The sequence below is a fragment of the Saccopteryx bilineata genome, chromosome 1 (assembly GCF_036850765.1).
Source record: "Saccopteryx bilineata isolate mSacBil1 chromosome 1, mSacBil1_pri_phased_curated, whole genome shotgun sequence".
In the NCBI taxonomy this organism is placed as follows: domain Eukaryota; kingdom Metazoa; phylum Chordata; class Mammalia; order Chiroptera; family Emballonuridae; genus Saccopteryx; species Saccopteryx bilineata.
In genome coordinates, this window is record NC_089490.1 from 15,154,296 (window position 1) to 15,173,257 (window position 18,962).

General features: G+C 44.9%; 1 protein-coding gene and 1 pseudogene across 1 annotated transcript in view; one reads left to right on the forward strand and one right to left on the reverse strand.

Moving 5' to 3' along the window:
* Window positions 1-216: 216 nt before the first annotated feature.
* Window positions 217-749, reverse strand: LOC136319795 (cx9C motif-containing protein 4 pseudogene; annotated as a pseudogene).
* Window positions 750-2,819: 2,070 nt separating this feature from the next.
* Window positions 2,820-18,962, forward strand: part of TBC1D22B (TBC1 domain family member 22B) — a 78,049-nt gene continuing 61,906 nt past the window's right edge. Inside the window, exons 1-2 of the mRNA XM_066239134.1 lie at window positions 2,820-3,027; window positions 14,994-15,050. Of these exons, the coding sequence (XP_066095231.1) occupies window positions 2,972-3,027; window positions 14,994-15,050 (113 nt within the window). The 5' untranslated portion in view covers window positions 2,820-2,971. The remainder of the gene's footprint in view (window positions 3,028-14,993; window positions 15,051-18,962) is intronic.

The window sequence follows — 18,962 nt, forward strand, 5'->3', positions numbered from 1 at the left end:
CTGGCTGCTGTGTGGGGAAAAGGCTGTAAGGGGGCCAGAGTGGAAGCAGGGAGGCCTACTAGGAGGCTGATGTAAGCATGTTGGTTGATTTAGATTTGGGTGGTCATGGTGGTGGTGGTGGTGGTAGTGGTCCCAACAATCTCAATTTCCCTAATAAAGACTGTCTAATAAGTTATTGCTAGATGGAGTGAATTTTTTTTTTCACTTAACGGGTTTATTTTAGCAGCTCAGTTTTATTACATTCTACATATTTGTTTAATATATTTCTATCTTTTCTGCATAGATGGCGTATTTATTAACTTTTATAGTTGGCTTTTTCATTTGCTATTGCTGCTACCTGGCCTGAAGTCAGGAGGACAAATTAAACTTCTTTGGTAGAAACATAGTGCAGCATTTAACTTCTCCGCAGAACTTTGATGTGGACTTCAGTGTCAGCTTTTCTACCTCTTCTTGTTCAAATCCTGAACAGACGGCAGATCTTCCTTTGGGATAGCAAGCACAACACTTACGAAGTTCTTGGATGACAGCTTGACACTTAGATTCCATGTAGTTGTTGGCTTGTAAACATTTCTGTATTTCACAGGCTTGTTTCTGGCATGGATCCTTCTGCAGCATATCCAGAAAAATGAATATAATGTTTCTTGGGCTAATTAATCCACCTCAAGATCAGCAAGGTAAAACTTCCAGGTCCCCCACCGCAGGCCAGTCAAGCCAGGATCAGGACGTGAGCCCAAGGCGAGCTGAGGGACATCCGGGGCCGAGGTCACACGAACCGAAGTTATGAGGCAAAGGTCTAGATGGAGTGAATTTTTAATGGGCTTAGATGTATGAAACAAAGAATAAGAATAATAGGGCTTCTTTGGGTTGAACAATGTTAACAGCACTCCTAGGGAATCTGTGTTATTTAACACTTCATAAACAAGAATAAGGAATAGTTTAAGACATTTCTGGGTACACACAGTGTACTCTGCTTTCTACATGTGAAATATCAAACATCAATAGGGAGCTCTGCTGGAACATTTCTAAAGCTATGTGAGTAGGCTGGAAAGTGACAGGTGACTTGCCACAGAGACAAGTGTAAGGCAGCTCAAGGGGGTGACAGTTCAGATACCTTTAAGATAATGAACTCTGAACTGCCAGTTGCAACCAAGGAAAGGGATCTAGAGATCGCTATAGATTATTCCTTCAAGACACCAGCTCTTGGAAAGTCCAAAAATGCCAGCAAAAGTTCTGTCTGTCCAGAATAAAGACAAAACATCAACTTCAAGAAAACCTCAGGAAACCCTTCCAGGCGTTCAGTGTGTAGTGCTGGTTACCGCATCGTAAGAACAGCTCAAGAAAGGCAGTGAGAATGATGAAAAGGTGATCAAAAAGATGGGAGGACCTTTTGTTTGATGGATTTAATGCCCATAAAGGCGGCTATCTGAGAGAAGATAAGACGAAAGTCTATAAAAGCATGAAAGAACCAGAGAAAGTAAAAATAGCCCTTTTTATATCATATAATCCTATGATTGTGAAATTAGGGGGCAAAAAAACTTGAAAATGAGGATAATGTCTATGTAGAAAGAGGCCACTGAAGGGCATATAAAAGAAGGTCTTTCTTTAGACAGGGTGTCCTTAGGTATTTATTTATTTATTTTAGCAAGAGAGAGAGAGAGAGACAGGAAGGGAGAGAGTATCAACTCATAGTTGTGGCACCTTAGTTGTTCATTGATCACTTCTAGTGTAAGTACTGCGCATTAACCGATTGCGCCACTGGAGGTCCATTGATTGCTTCTCATCTGTGCCTTGACCAGGAGGCTCTAGCTGAGCCAATGACCTCTTGCTCAAGCCAGAGACCTTGGGCTTCAAGCCAGACCCTGGGGTTCCAACCTGGGTCCTCAGCATCCCAGGTTGACACTTTATCCACTGCGCCACTCACTGCCTGGTCAGTGTGTACCCAGAAATGTCAAGAGAAATTAAGTCTGTTTCAAGGTATACCCTTAATCTTTGTGATTCATGTCATGGAGATATTACCTTGTTCTCGTAAGAAATGTACTTGGTAGCCTGAATTGGATGAATAAAATAAGAATAACTCCTTAATATTGTTTGTCAGCATCTGGTCCTTATGATCAGAAAGTGACAGTTACTGGTTGAAACGAATTAGATCATTCGAATTCCACTCACAGCACAAGTCTTTCAATAGTGTACAATTAACAGAGAGTCTTATGAACCAACCCTTAAACGTTACCCTCGTGTTGGACAGTGTTGAACCCTGGGCTATCGGATCCGTATTGATTTTCCTTCACAGATTTAAAACAAACAAAAATCCCCAACGAACGAACGAACCAACCAACCAACCAACTCATCAACCCATCAATCCATCAACCCATCAACCCACCAATCAAAAAACCCGAATCCAAACTAGAGGAGAAGGCGGAGGGTAATACCTAGGGTTGTTGAATTGGGAAATGTTAAAAATGGGCTGCACACAACAAATGGGCCCTTATTTTTGGGTCAAGATTCCTGTAAATCATAAGTCATATGCTCTCTTTTTCAAAAAATATTAGATGCAAAAACCTCATTCCCCGAAGAAAACAGTACCCTTTTCTCCTTCCCGTCAGTCCTTTACACGCTTCTTCGCCTCTCCTAGACACCAACTTTCAGCCACGCCTCCCTGCTGTCTAAGCGCCGCCTTCCCGGTCCACCTGTGCGCCCAGCCCCTGACGTTGCCGTTTGGCTTCAGCGGTCTGTAGGATTTTGCCTGCTGATTGGTTTGTCCGACCATGGCCTGTCCGCCCACCAATGGCAGCGGCGTTGGATGTGGGGGGCGGGGGAGTTGCCCACATCCAAGATGGCGCGCTCAGGAGGTGGACGCCGTTGACCGGCGGCGGGGAAGCGGCCTGGGTTGGCCTTCCGATTGCGGGGTCCTGGGGGCATCTCCCCGGGTACCCCCCTGGCCCGCCTAGAAGGCCTTCCCTGGGCCAGAGCAATGGCCGCCGAGAACAACAAGCAGTTTTGGAAGAGGAGCGCCAAGCTGCCGGGGAGGTGAGCCCAGGACACTGGGTGCAAGAGGGAATTGGACAGACTTTTCCAGATCCTAATCCCTAAATCCCGCGGGCCTGAGACGCCACCGACCCCGGGAGGCGGTTTTGAGCCACCTGGGCTGGGGGGGCTGGGCTGCTTGGTGGTGGCAGGGCAGCTGTCAGGCGGAGGAGAGGCAGCAAGCTTTGGGGATGGCTGGGTGTGGGAGCGGACTGGGGTCTGGGGGCGGTCGGCTCGGGAGGGGCTGCCTAGAGCCCCGGCGTGAGGGACAGTGGAGTTGGGTGAGTAGCCAGTGTCCGTCCAGGGTTAGGAGGGTCATCCCCAGAGCTGCCTCTCATTTGAAATAGATCTCCCTCATGGGGGTCTTCACCGCGCACAGCCGGTTGTTCGCACGGGGATGGCCCCTTCCCTTGCTCCGCCAGCTCAGCATGTCATGGGTTTGTTCCCTGGACTCCCACAGGGGCTCTGCTGGGAGCTTGGGACCTTCTGCCGGGAGGACAGAAGTGAGAAAATTCTCAAGCTTGACCTTATTTCATCTTGAGTTGGTCCTTTTCCATTAGGAACTCTTACAGGGTGACCACCCAAATCGAGGTTACTTCTTTAGCATTTTCCAAGAATTTGTTAAATGTTAAACCCCAAGTGACACTTTCCCCCCATGCGTTGTGACATTCCTTTTGTGCAAAAATTTTTTCACGCACTAAATTTTTTCATTCTTAAGTAGTTTGGTTGGAGAGGATAACCTTCTAAGCTGCTTTTTTTCATTCTTTTCTTTTCTTTTTGGTGTTTGTTGAGACCTTTAACAATTGTACATCTATCCATCTGCTGTTGGTTTCCAGTTTCAGTTTGTTTGGGGCAGCGTCCTAAGAAGTATAAGGATGGGTGTATGTTTCAAGTGTGAGTTTAAGATTTCTGCCAGCTACAGTCTAGTTGGTGATGAAATTCATGTTTAGTTTGCGTCCCACATGCTACCTTTCCTAACTGATTCTAGGATTATCCTTTGAACTGTGGCCTTTTTTTATATATAGCAAGAGAGCAATGAAAGTTAGTGGTAGCTATCTATATAGCATTCTTATTTTTCTGAAGATCCTATGAGACATCAGAATATAGTAGGAGTCAGCTTTGAGAAACACAGTATTAAAATAATGCAAAGGAAAGCAGAGATAGCTTCAGATTAACGTGCTGGGGAATTACAGTGTTAATATTAATGCTAAAGACTTTTATGTTTTTAGATAAGCACCACTTCCTGCCAACTGATTCCTTTTCCTTCCTGGTCTAGTGAGCTCTCCAGTCTCACTAACTGTTGTTCTCTGGGGTTTTCCATAGTGACATCATTAAAATTTGACATCCTAAGGTTATAAGCAGAATCAATGGGAAAACTGTTAAATCAGGAAGCAGTATATGAGATGTGAGACATGGCATTGGTCTTTTGTGCCTATTGACTGCTGGTTGTTACTAACAATCTTTTGTTTTCTGTATTGCCTCTTTTGGACTATAGAAACAGTCACCTTTTTCAAAGCACCACTTTTGTAGGATAGGAAGAGGGATCTCTTCCATTTCTTCAAGTTTCTGGCTTTTTTTTTTCTTTTCATTTTGAATAGGAGTATAGAGAGATAGAGGAGAGACCATTTGAGTTCAAAAGACTTGAATTGTTATTTGGACTCTCTTACCGGTGTGATCAAAGACAATGATTTGCTCAGTCTCACTAGGCCTTAGTTTCCTTAGCTCTGAAATGAAGATAAAAACACTTTCCTCAGGGTTATTGTGAGGACTAAATTAAACATCCTATTTGTAAAGAGCCATGGATAATGTTTACTTAGCATATTACAGTTGCTCAATAAATAATTAGTTATTAATTAGTATTACTGTTATTATTAGAGCAAGTAAACATTTAAAAGGATTTTTCTCAGATACTTACCCCAGCACCAAGTATTTACGTTCATTTGTTTATCCTAAGGCATTAAAATATTGCCACCATTCATAATATTTTTTAGTATTTGTTGAAGGGAAATATTGTGTAGTTGTGTGCTTTTAGCAGGGAAATCCCAGGAACCTCTGGTTATGGAAGAAAACTACTTTTAGATAGTGAGTACTTCGATTTAAGGAAAATGTTAGGGCATTTTCTCAAGAGTAGAATTTTTGCATTTGTAGTCTTTTGAGCTTAGTGAAGAAAAACTTTCTCTCGGGTGGTGAAATGACTTGGATTGCTGTGTTTAGCTCCTTTACAAGCTAGAAGTGAAACTAATTTACTTTTCTTTGCAAACTGGAAGGTAAAAATTCAGCATGATGGCAGGTTACTTTCAGTTTCTTTGATCATGGTCCAGCAACTTTAATGACAACGGATAGGAATTTAATTTAGTAAATAGCTTAAGTTCACAAGGAATTAAACATCCTTTTTAAAAAAAATAACAGCTTTTTTGAGATATAATTCACATACCATAAAAATTCACCCACTGTTCAGTGGTATTTAATTTATTCATCTGCAGTATGGATGATTTTGTATAACTCTCATCACTAATCTCAGAACATTTTTATCACCCCCAAAAGAAACCCCATACCCATTAGTAGTCACTCTCTAGACCCCACCCCAACCCCTGCCCCTGGCAACTACTAATCTTTCTGTTTGTATAGATTTATCTGTTCTGGACGTTTCATATGAGACCCTTTTGGGCTTCTTTTATTAAGCATGTTTTCTTTTTTCTTATAATTCAGTGAGAGGAGGGGAGGCAGACAGACTCCTGCATGTGCCCTAACCAGATCTACCTGGCAAGCCCAATAGGGGGCGATGCTCTGCCCATCTGAGGCGTTTCTCCGTTACTCAGCAACTGAGCTCTTCTTAGCGCCCAAGGCAGAGGCCATGGAGCCATTCTCAGCACCAGCCAGGGCCAAGTCACTCCAATCAAGCCATTGCTGCAGAGGGGGAAGAGAGAGAGAGAGAGAAAAGCGGGAGAGGGAGGGGTAGAGAAGCAGATGGGTGCTTCTCTTGTGTGCCCTGGCCAGGAATCAAACCTGGGACATCCTTACGCCAGGCCGACACTATACCACTGATCCATCCAACCAGGGCAAGCATGTTTCCAAGGCTTATGCATTTTGTGTCATGGATCAGTATTTTATTCCTTTTTTATGGCTGAACAATATTTCGTTGTTGGATATATCTCGTTTTGCTTATCCATTCATCAGTTGATGGGCATTTGGGTTGTTTCCAGTTTTTGGCTATTATGAATAATGCTATGAAATTCATGTGCAGGTTTATGTGTAGATGAATGTTTCCCATTCTTTTGAATCTGTGTAGGAGTGGAATTTCTGGGTCATGGAATTAACCTAATGGAATTAAACATCTTTTTAAGTTCTCTTCATTATTCATAAGAGCCCTATGTACTTAATACATCAAATAATCCTTGTATGGACGCCCAGGAAGATAGAAGGCAGTATGTACCTTGTGGAAACTTGCTGTTAGTAGATAAATAAGTCCTGGAGATCAAATGCACAGCATAGTGACTATAACCAAACTTCAAAGCTGCTAAGAGACTAGATCTTAATTGTTCTCACCGCAAAGAAGAAATGATGATTATGTGAAGCAGTAGAGGTACTACTAGCTCACGGTTTGGTGGAAATCAATTGCAGTGTATAAATGTATGGAGCCAACACATTGTATGCCTTAACCTTTCACCATGTTTATGTCAATTGAACTTTAAAAAAAAAAGAAAGAAAAAAAAGATACAGGCTCTGGGATCTCACTGCCTGGGTTCAAATTCTGCTACTTTCTAGCTGTGTGACATTGGCCAAATCACTTAACCTCTCTGTGCCTCAGTCTCCTCATGTGTAAAATGGGGATGGAGTATCTACCCCATAAGGCTATCATGAGGGTTAAATGACATAATGTATAGAAAGTACTTAGGAGGTACTCAGCTGTTATGAAAATGATAGTTGTAATTAGTGTCTCCTGTTTTTATTTGTTTCTCCCCTTTGCTCTAGTTTCTGAAACTGGAATTGGAAACTTTGATCAGTGCTGTGTCTGGAGTCCACAGTGAGTCCTGGGTGGAAAAAATTCCACCTATTATGAATTAGGCAGAAGGTTTATGGAAGCACAAAGAAGCCTAGTGTGGGATAGCTGTGGTGTTAGGTGTTCTTCAGCGATGAGGGGACCAGTTTTGAGCAGTGGTTCTCAATCTTCAGTGAGTCCCCAGGAGGGCTCATTAAAACACAGATGGCCAGGCCCCACTTCCAGAGTTTCAGATTCGGGAGTTGTAAGTGAGAACCTGAGAAACTGAGCTTCTAAGAATTTCCCAAGTGATACTGCTGTTGCTGGTCTGGGGGCTGCACTTGGAGAACCACTGGGAAAAGAGCCCTGAGCTGACTGCAGGAAACCCGAGTTCTGGTGCTGGTGCTGGGGGCTTTAGCCACACGATCTTGAGCAATTGCTGTATCTCACACTGAACACATCTAAACGGAATGCTTGATTTCCACATCTGCCCACTCTTGCAAAGCCTTTATTTATTTATTTATTTATTTATTTATTTATTTATTTAAAGTGAGAGGAGGAGAGATAGTGAGACAGACTCCCACATGTGTCCCATCCGGGGATCCACCCAGCAACCTCCATCTGGGACCAATGCTCAAACCAGCTGAGCTATCCTCAGTTCCTGGGCCGATGCTGGAACCAGCTGAGCTCCCCTCAGTGCCCGGGCTGATGCTCGAACCAATCGAGCCACTGGCTGCAGGAGGGGAAGTAGGAGAGAAGGGAGGAGAGGGTGGGGAAGAGAAGAAAATGGTCACTTCTTATGTGTACCCTGACTGTGGATCGAACCTGGGGCGTCTGCACGCCGGCCAGTGCTCTATCCACTGAGCCAACCTGCTTAGGGCAAAGCTTTTTTTTCCATCTCACTTAATGGTCACACCATTCACTAAGTTCCTCAGTCCCAAAATCTTTGATTTTTGTCTTTCCCTTCCTGCCTCATTCAATTTGTCACCAAGTCCTGTTGGCTTTTCAAATATACCCTGAATGGGAGCTGTTCCCACCACTTCTGCCCTTCCCACCGTAGACCAAGCTTAGTCTTCTCCTGCCTGGACTGCTGCTGTGGCTTCTAATTGGTTTTCCTACTTCTCTCCTGGCCCCTCTACAGGCCTCGCAGTTGTAGTTAGAATAAAATTCAAACTCTGAGTCCTCCAGGCCCATCGTGGTTAGAAAGCTAGGCCAAGTTATGGACTTTGATCTTTCTCCTAAGAGCAGTGGGATGCCATTGGGTGGGGCTGAGACGTGATCAGATTTACATTTATAAAAATAGCCGTTCTGGCTGCCCTGGGGAAAATGACTTGAACCAGTGTTGTCACCAGTGAGGAGTGGGGGACACATGGTTGCTGTTTCGGCTGGGTTAGTTCTGGGCTGTACTGAACTATAGGATGTTGAACATCTCCGGCCCCTGCCCACTGAACGCCAGGAAGGCCCACCAGTTACTGGGACAGTTCCCCTTTCCACGCACCCTTACACATTCCAAACACCCAGTTCCCACCCCACCCCGGACTCGCACCCATTCCCTCAGCCCCACTGGACCCAGCGTGAGTGTAGTCAGGGGCTAGTGCAGTCGGTAGGGGGAGAGGCCATGATGGCTTGGACTAGTGGCAATGGCGAGTAGAGGTCAAGTTTGAACATTTCTGCTGGACTTGGTAAATCATTGGATTTGGGGAGTGAGGGAGAAGGAGAGGCAAGGAGGTGTCACTCTCGGGTCCCTGGCTTAGGTAGTCAAGTCAGATTGTGGTGTGACAACCTTAGAGAAAAAGCCACATTTTAGGGCAAAGCGCTTAATTAAACACTCGTGCTCAGTTCCCTTCTCTGTGAAAGGAGAGGTTTGGATTAAGTGAGCCCTACGGCGCTCACCAGTTCCAAAGCTGGTGTTCAGTTCGAACTTACCAGCTCCAGCTCGTGTCACCGGCTCTCACCCCAGGCACGAGTCACAGGTGAGGGCAGTTTAGTGGAGGTGCCCGTGGTGGGCTTCTCTGTCTTGTGCTTTTGAAAGTAGCGACTTGCTGGTGCGGACAGACACCTGCGCGTCCTGAAATTGTCAACTTTTAGAATCGCCTCTTCAGACCACTGCCGGTGAGGAGGCTGAGGCCATAGAGCGGTGGTGGGTTGCCACAGATCACACAGCAGATTTCCTAACTCCCATCCCACGCTTGCTCTGCTGCCGCCGCCCCTCCCCCTTACCTCGCCTTCTGCTAAGATGAAAGCCCCCACTACCTCAGCCAGAGCACCTCATATAGTCCAGGGGTGTGGACACTCCCAGTGAGAAGATGTGGATGACACTCCAGGTAGCACAGACAGGTGTAAGCCACAGCTAGGCTCATCCGTATTGCCCGTCTTTCTGGAAAACGCTTTCCCTCTTTTTAAGCAAAGTGTTTGTTAAAGTCAAGGACTCTTTTCAGCATGAAATGCAATGGAGAAAGTGTCTAATCAGTTGAATTATTTAGCAGCTCCCTCTGTTATTTGGATCACTTTCCGTAGCATTGATGAGTCTGATCGCAGACTTCGCGTAATGGTCCCACTTGTCTAAGCAGGTGCATTACAACCTGTTCTTAGCTTGGAAACGTTTTACTAAGAAAGTAAGGGAAGATCCTGAATTAACCACTGAAACAGCATAGAGTCCCCTTTTCTGGAAGACTTTCATCTGGTGAGTGTGTGAACTTGAGTCAGCTGCCAACATGTTTGGTTTTAAATTGGATAGCTCTATTCCCGTATTTGCTTTAGCTCCTTTGTCAGCGCTGAGCAAACACATGTTGATTTTTCTGACCAAGGTTTTCACGCTGTTCCAGCTACCTACCTAATGATCTGCCAGTGCATTCTGTGCTGTCGGCTGTATTAAAGGGAAGGATGGAGGTTGGCCAGGATTTTTGCTCCTTTCTGTCTGCATTGCAGCACATTGGCTGGTGTCCTTTTCTATGTGTAGGTGATGGGATTTCCATGAGATGCGGTGTGCTTGCCGCACATTCTTAGTTCTCGAGAAACAGGAGTCAGCCTAAAGCAGAGGCCTGGGTTTTGTAGTTCTAGCCTCCACTCCGTCAGTTCTGTTAGGTGCCTGCTGTGTGTCGCCCTCTGCCGGGCGGCGAGGGGACTGCAGACAGAGACAAGCACCGCCCCTGCGCTGCGGAAGCCGAAAGTAGGCGTGGCACCGTGCCCCCCCCCCCCGCCCCCAACGTGAGGAAACTGTGTCTTCCTGGCTTTGATGGCTTCCCACTGAGCTTATGTTACTTTTGTAATCAAACTTCAAAGTGGAGCTGGGTGGAAGCACATTGTTGAGTGAGAAAAGCGAGATGTAGAACAGTGTATACACAGTCTCTTGTGTGAAGTTTTATAACATAAAGTACTGTATGTTGTTTATGGATATATAAATATATGTAAAAGTATAAAAACAAATGGGGCCTGACCAGGCAGTTGCGCAGTGGATAGAGCATTGGACTGGGATGTGGAAGACCCAGGTTCGAGACCCCGAGGTCGCCAGCTTGAGTGCGAGCTCATTTGGTTTGAGCAAGGCTCACCAGCTTGGACCCAAGGTCGCTGGCTCGAGCAAGGGGTCACTCGGTCTGCTGAAGGCCCGCGGTCAGGGCACACATGAGAAAGCAATCACTGAACAACTAAGGTGTTGCAACGCGCAATGAAAAACTAATGATTGATGCTTCTCATCTCTCTCCGTTCCTGTCTGTCTGTCCCTCTCTCTGACTCTGTCTCTGTTAAAAAAAAAAAAATGAGGAGGATTTCACACCCACTTTAGGATAGTGGTCATCTATTGGGGAGAAAGGGCAACAGGACAGGACTGGGGACCGCCATTGGATCTTCAGTAGTCTCACTCAAATGCTTTTATATTTTAAGAAAAGACATGAGACAAATGTTAACTTTTGTAAATTAGAACGTTCGTTAGTTTTCTCTGTATTTTTATTTGTGTGTGAAAATGTGAATTAAACAACAGTTTTTATACTTTTTTGGAGGAAATGTGTTTTAAATTTGTGCTGGAGCAATCAGACAGCTAACCATGAAATTAAGTAATATTTAAAGTAGCATTTATGGTTTAGAATCAAAATAAGTGATATATACAGCATGATGCCATTTGTGTAGTTTTTAAAACATGCAAAACAATACAATATGTAGAAAATAAAAACTTCAAAACAAAAAACGGGGGTGAACAATGCCAGATTCAATAAAATGGCTTCCTAGGAAGGAAGGGAGGATGCTGGCTTCAGCTCCGTCATGTCTTATTCCTAATGTGGGTGTTGAACACAAAGAGCCTTATATTATGGTCTAAATCTAGTTTATTTTTAAAAAATAGTTTATTTTTTAAAAGCAGTCTAAGCCCTGGTTTATGTATGTTGGGACTCAGAAGGCATGGGTCAGTGGATGCCGGGTCGAGTCAGAGAAAGTGTCATGGTTGGGGGAGAGGGGAAAGGTGGGGGATTTGAAGGGAATGTTTCAGGGTGGAGACGGTTTAGAAAAGGGGGTGAGGAGAAGAGCCTGGTTTAGTAACGTAGGTAGTTTGGAAGGCGGAGTGGAGACCAGCCTGTTCTGGAGTGGAGTTTGGATGTAGGAGGAGTAGAGATGGTATTAGGTGAATTATAAATGCCAGGAAGATGAGCCCCTTCGGTGCCAGGCTTTTGGCGTGTCTTCATTTAATCTCTGTGATCATGTCAGTTTCACTTCTTTTTCTGACTTCTTGCCTTTCCTTTCTGAGAGTCATTAAAAAGATTAATTGTACAGAGTGTTCCAGGTACAGATACAGCACTATGTGGTTCAAGAAGATGTTTTTTTTTTTTTTATTATTTTTATTTTTTTATTTTTATTTTTTTATTCATTATAGAGAGGGGGGAGAGAGAGAGAGTGAAAGAAGGGGGGAGGAGCAGGAAGCATCAACTCCCATATGTGCCTTGACCAGGCAAGCCCAGGGTTTTGAACCGGCAACCTCAGTGTTTCCAGGTTGACGCCTTACCCACTGCGCCACCACAGGTCAGGCTCAAGAAGATGTTTTAAAAATTCTGTTTGGGCTCTGATACTTTTGCTAATGAAGTCCATCATTTATCTTGGCCTTTCTGGCTGTGCCAGCACATTTGGCTGACATCTTTAAAAAACAGTCAGCTGTGATTTTAAATTCCCTTTCCTGGATAGCAACTAATGGCCTTTGGTCCTTGAGGCTGCATAATTAGGGTTGCTTTTTTTCTGCATAGATTACTGGAAAGTGGTAATGCTCTTTTTTATTTATTATTATTATTATTATTAGAGAGAGAGACAGGTAGTGAGAAAGATAAGAAGGGAGAGAGAGATGAGAAGCATCAACTTGTAATTGCATCACCTTAGTTGTTCATTGATTACTTCTCATATGTGCCTTGACTGGGGGGCTACAGCAGAGCCAGTGACCCCTTGCTCAAGCCAGCGGCCTTGGGCTCAAGCCAGCGAACTTAGGACTCAAGCCAGCAACCTTGGAATCATGTGGGTGATCTCATGCTCAAGCCAGCAACCCTCACTGAAGCTGGTGAGCCTGCGCTAAGCCAGATGAGCCCATGCTCAAGCCAATGACCTTGGGATTTTGAACGTGGGACCTTAGCATCCCAGGTTGATGCTCTGTCTATTGCATCATGACTGGTCAGGCTAGTAATACTCTTTTAAGGAGGGAATCTAAGGATCTAAAAATAAGAGGGGCCTGACCAGGCGGTGGCACAGTGGATAGAGCGCCGGACTGGGATGCAGAGGACCCAGGTTCGAGACCCCGAGGTCACCAACTTGAGCGCAGGTTCATCTGGTTTGAGCAAAAGCTCACCAACTTGGACCCAAGGTCGCTGGCTCAAGCAAGGGGTTGCTCGGTCTGCTGAAGGCCCGCGGTCAAGGCACATGTGGGAGGGCAATCAATGAACAACTAAGGTGTCACAACGGCAATGAAAAACTGATGATTGATGCTTCTCATCTCTCTCCGTTCCTGTCTATCCCTCTCTCTCTCTGTCCCTGTAAAAATAAATAAATAAAAAAAAATTTAAAATAAGAGGGGTCTTATTTTTCTACCCAGCACCTAACCTAACTGGCCTGTTGACATCTTCCTCAAATTTATTTTTTGATCGTTATGTATATATTTATTTATTGTATAAAGGTTCTGTTTATGTTGTGTGTGTGTGTATGTTTAAGTTATTATTAATGTTGAGAGAGAGAGAGAGAGAGAGGGAGAAGACAGAGGGAGAAGCATCAACTTGTAATTGCTTCACTTTAGTTGTTCATTGATTGCTTCTTGTATATGTCTTGACCAGAGGGCTCGAGCGGCACCAGTGACCCTCAAGCTGGTCAGCCCACATTCAAGCCATTGACCTTGGGGTTTTGAACCTGGGACCTCAGCATTCCAGGTCGATGCTCTATCCTCTGCACCACCACCGGTCAGACCATGGTCAGGCCATCCTCTGATCTTTATATTGTTCTACAAAGAGGCTTGTGACCTTGGAGAGTTCAAGTGTACTCATCTTAGGGTATTTGCTTATGTTAAAATAAAAATCAGTGGCCTCTTTGGTGTTTTTAATTTTTGTTTTGTCTAAGCCTTTTCTCTGTAAGGCAGACTTTTACATTATTCTTTGATCTTTCTTACTTTGTCTCTGCTTCCCTCTGCCTAAGAAACTGTAAACACATTAAAGTCACATTGCTTTTATTTCTGTATGATATATGCCAGGGGTCCCCAAACTTTTTACACAGGGGGCCAGTTCACTGTCTCTCAGACCGTTGGAGGGCCGGACTATAAAAAAAACTATGAACAAATCCCTATGCACACTGCACATATCTTATTTTAAAGTAAAAAAACAAAACGGGAACAAATACAATATTTAAAATAAAGAACAAGTAAATTTAAATCAACAAACTGACCAATATTTCAATGGGAACTATGCTCCTCTCACTGACCACCAATGAAAGAGGTGCCCTTCCAGAAGTGCGACGGGGGCCAGATAAATGGCCTCAGGGAGCCGCATGTGGCCTGGGGGCCATAGTTTGGGGACCCCTGGTATATGCAGTGGTTTGTTTACAGATTACTTAACCTTACAGAAAAGTTTAGGAAGTAGAGATTTTTATAGCTAAGAAGGTAGGGGACATATCTGTGACTAAAATCTATACACTAGAACAGTCCCTCTAGAATCTTAGTAGAACCCAATTTGAAAATGCTGCTTCTCATACATGCCTTGATCAGGCAAGTCTGGGATTTTGAATTGATGACCTCCGCATTCCAGGTCAACGCTTTATCCACTGCACCACCACTGGTCAGGCTGTTTTTTTTTTGGGGGGGAGGGGTTAGAGAGAGGAAGGAAGGGAGGGGGGGAGAGAGAGAGAGAAACATCAATTTGTTGTTCCACTTATTTATGCATTCATTAGTTGATTCTTGTATGTGCCCTGACTGGGGATCAAACCCGCCACCTGGGTGTCTTGGGATGTCACTCTAACCAACCAGGTTACCTGGCCAGGGCCAAACTGTCTTTTTGAAGCAGGTTGTATTACTTTATACCCCCGCCAGTAATGTGTGAGAGTCACCTTCTCTTGATACGTAGAGTTGCTATATTGTCTTTGAGTGCAAGCGATCCTTGGGGTAGGTGACATTCCCATTTTACAGATGAGAAACAAGTTCGGAGCGGTCACGTGTTTTAGTGCAACTCTGTAGAGGTGGTGGGCGCCAGAACTGGCGCTGGGGCTTGGTTCTCTCCAGCGCCGAAGACCGTTACCTCTTCACGCTGCCTTTTTTGCAGACAGGCTTCCTGATACCAGGTGTGTCAGGCGCCGAAACCTCACCAGGACAGATGAGTGTTCTCAAAGACTTTTTTAAAAGTAGGTTGCTGTCTTCTGGCGCTGGACTGGATATAGTTGTTCTTAGAGGTGACCATTTTCAAAGCCCTTTCCAATTTTGTGATGCAGATGCTACTCATCTGACATAGTGAGTGTCCTGACAACTTCTTTCTTCCCCTTGTCTTGTCTTTAGCATCCAGCCCGTGTACGGAGCCCAGCACCCTCCACTGGACCCGCGGCTCACCAAGAAGTAAGTCATGTTCTCCGTCACCCCCAGCCCCTCCCCTACTTTGTTGAAATGACAGTTTCCACTTTGACTTTTTCCTCTGCTCTCTTTTGGATCAGAAGATGGGCAATCTCACCTCTAAAAGGTCTGTTAGTAAGTGGGAAATTGACTCACCGTGAAGACTTTTTTTCTACATTGGAAGCAGATATAAGTAGGATTTGGTGTTGGAGTCTCTGTTCTGGTGATAAGGTCTTTATTGATTAAATGTTGTTCTGTGATTGGATGATTGAGGACTTTCTAGCAAGAGATCTGGTTTCTGGGGCTGATTGCGTCTGAGGTAGGTAGGTCTGCCCCCTTCTCTTCACTCGCGCTGAGACTTGGGGCGAACAGAGTGTACCTGGCTGGGCCCTCCAGGTCCTCTTCTCTTTGGGTGCTCAGGATACCCAGCCATGCGGTAGGGTTACGTGCTCCCTGGGGGCTGTTTCTCCAGAATATTGTAATAAATTATTTTCAAACAGAACAGAGACCTTCGCTAAGTCCAAGATGTGTGGATGTGTATCCACACCCCTAATTATCACTTTGTCACAACTTTCTCTAATGGGGCATCACTTAGCCACAATGAGGAGGTGGGCCATGGTCTCAGATTTTCAAAGAACTTTGGCCTCTATCTATGGGTATACTTGATCTTAGAGACTTATTTCTATGGAAGTAGTAGTTTGTCCTGAAAGCTGAGTGATTTGAGAGGTGCAGGAGACCTAGATTCTCACCCTCCTGGGGCCTGTGAAATGATATCTACCCTTTCTTCCTTCAGAGTCAGTGCCCAAAAACACATTAAAGTATTTTGCATACCAAGAAAAGTGCTATATCAAATACACATTTCCGCATTTTAATATTTTTAAAATAGCTGAATGTGTGGCAAAATTTCTATAGTTCTACCAACCCGCTCTTTTTGTAGTTTGGCCAGTATGTACATGGTACAGTCTGACTTCGGAAATCTGCCTGCTGTTCTTTCTGTGAGATGCACAGCTTTTCTATCAGAAGCCCCCAGGCTGTAAGCTCTCTGAGGGCAGGACTTTTGCTTTGTTCACCACTCTCCCCATAGTGCCTGGAACAGCATGTGGCACAGAGTGAACGCTGGGTAAACCTTTGTGGGATGAAGGAAGATAGTCCTTCATTTATTTACACAATGGGCTTTTCTTTCATGTTTTTTAGCTTGTACCTTGTATTAGCTCTTCTTAAGGGGAGCATGTTTTCTGTGATTCTTTTTCACTTTTCTTTTAAAGACTTTATTTATTCATTTGAGAAAAAGAGAAGTGGGGAGGAGCAGGAACATCAACTCCCATATGTGCCTTGACCAGGCAAGCCCAGGGTTTCGAACCAGCGACCTCAGTGTTCTAGGTTAACGCTTTATCCACTGCACCGCCACAGGTCAGTCTGTGTTATTTTTATTAAGTAGAGTGAATTCTATTGTTTCCTGGTTTCACAAACAACAGACTCTCTGGTCTGCTGGCTACTATAGCGGGCACTGTAGACCACTTACCCAACAGTCTCCTCTCTCGAGAACCAGGTAACAGGGCCCTTAGAACAGGTATGTGGGTTAGTTTCCAGTAACTCCTTGGTAATCCCAGTGACTGGTCTATGATGAGCTCATCTCACGGACTCTGGCCAGTGAGACATAGGAAAGTCTCCTGAGGGAGGTGTCTGGAAAGGTTTTTTTTTTTTTTTTCATTTTTCTGAAGCTGGAAACAGGGAGAGACAGTCAGACAGACTCCCACATGCGCCCGACCGGGATCCACCCGGCATGCCCACCAGGGGCGACACTCTGCCCACCAGGGGGCGTTGCTCTGCCCATCCTGGGCGTCGCCATGTTGCGACCAGAGCCACTCTAGCGCCTGGGGCAGAGGCCACAGAGCCATCCCCAGCGCCCGGGCCATCTTTGTTCCAATGGAGCCTTGGCTGCGGGAGGGGAAGAGAGAGACAGAGAAGGAAAGCGCGGCGGAGGGGTGGAGAAGCAAATGGGCGCTTCTCCTGTGTGCCCTGGCCGGGAATCGAACCCAGGTCCTCCGCACGCTAGGCCGACGCTAGGTTTTTTTTAATCAGAAAGATCATTTTGTGAAGAAAGCTCTTTTTGCCTCCACTCTCATTTCCTGCTTTTGAATGTGCTGGTGTGAAATTGAGATGCTGCAAGCTGTCGCAGCTAACCTGCAACCTGAGCGAAAGACCGAGAGAAGTGCGGAGACACCAACCAGCCCGGGGCCCCGACCCTAGAGGCACTCCAGCGTATTTCATGGTGACCTTCGGTAAACACACATCTCACATATGTATCTGTCTGTCTACCCATACAGGTGGCAGTGAGGTGTGCTGTCACATTTTATTCTTGAGTTAATGTCACCACATCTTGTCTGCACCTGTCATCAACTGAGTTTTCTCTGGTTCCGTATTTAAGACAGGTCTTGGGTCATATCACCATACCCCAGACTGCCAAGACCAGCTTTTTATACCCTTGTTTTTATGTTAATGATATAGAACCATGAATGTTTTCACTGATCATCCAGTATAGTTGCATTTACATACTTCCAATTGAGGTAATCACTGAGCTCTGCAATTTGGAAGGAATAAAGTTGTCACTGAATAAATTGCGACCCCTTTTCAGGAACATGGTGATTTGGTGTTAATAGTCGGCAACGCGGAACAGCATTTAGGTTTGCACCGGACTGCTTTACAATTCCAGATTGTTACTATAAAACATTTATTGCCCTTATTTGAGTGCCGTTGTTGGGACGTATTTATTACCTTCCCGCTACATGATTATCGTTCCACTTCAGACCGCCGTTAATTACTGTGTGGTCACCCCGTCGCACAGAACCCTTTATGGTGGGTCCTCAGTCACCGCAGCTGCACGGGCAAGTAAGTCATTCCCCATCTGTGTATATTGACTTAAATTTGCCAAATTATTACCATTAGTGATAATATTGCCTGCAATAATTTTCATAGCTCAGATAAAACTAGTGTTACTGTAGAGCAGCCCCATTAGCGACCTGATGGCCTGACAAGCTCCTAAATTTATTGTCTTCTGAGTTGATCACCTCGTTCCGAGTTACAGGGCTGGTTCCCACAGAGCCACAATCGCTGCCATGATGAAGGGATTCACTTGTCAATAACTTCCGCGCTTGCTTCACGTCCCTTACCAATGCAAACATCATTTTCTCAGTAAATCTGTGTTGTATTTCTATGGAGTGAACAGCCGTACCAGTAAAACAGTGTTGTATTTCGTCAGGTTACAGAATGATTGATCTTTTGTTTCCTAACCACCAGTATAACCTTAGTCACTCCTTTTCAAAATATCTGTAGGTGTTTGTATTAACATTTAAGAGGTTATTACTCGCCAAACAACTAAGTTTCTCTCAAGTGTGCCATTTATTATGTCTTCGTGAGTTTTTCGTTTCCCCTGCATGCACTTCTTGAGTTGCTTTTTCTTTACTACTTACTAGCTCCGTGATCTGGGGCAAAATAGCTTAACCTTTGGGGCCTTAGTTTCTTCATCTCTAAATAAAAATAGTAAGACTTGCCTCACAGATTTGTTGTGAGGCTTAAATGAGTATCTTTGAAAGTGCTTTTTATTTTATTTTATTTTTTGAGAGAGAGGAAGTGGGGGAGGGAGAGAGAGAAGCATCAACTTGTTCCATAATTAGTTGTGCGCCTATTTATTGCTTATCCTATGTGCCCTGACAGGGGCGCGAACCGGTGACCTTGGAGTTGAGCTGGCGATCTTGGTACTCTGGGATGATGCTCTATTCCAGGGGTCCCCAAACTACAGCTCGCGGGCCACATGCGGCCCCCCGAGGCCATTTATCCGGCCCCCGCCGCACTTCTGGAAGGGGCACCTCTTTCATTGGTGGTCAGTGAAAGGAGCATAGTTCCCATTGAAATACTGGT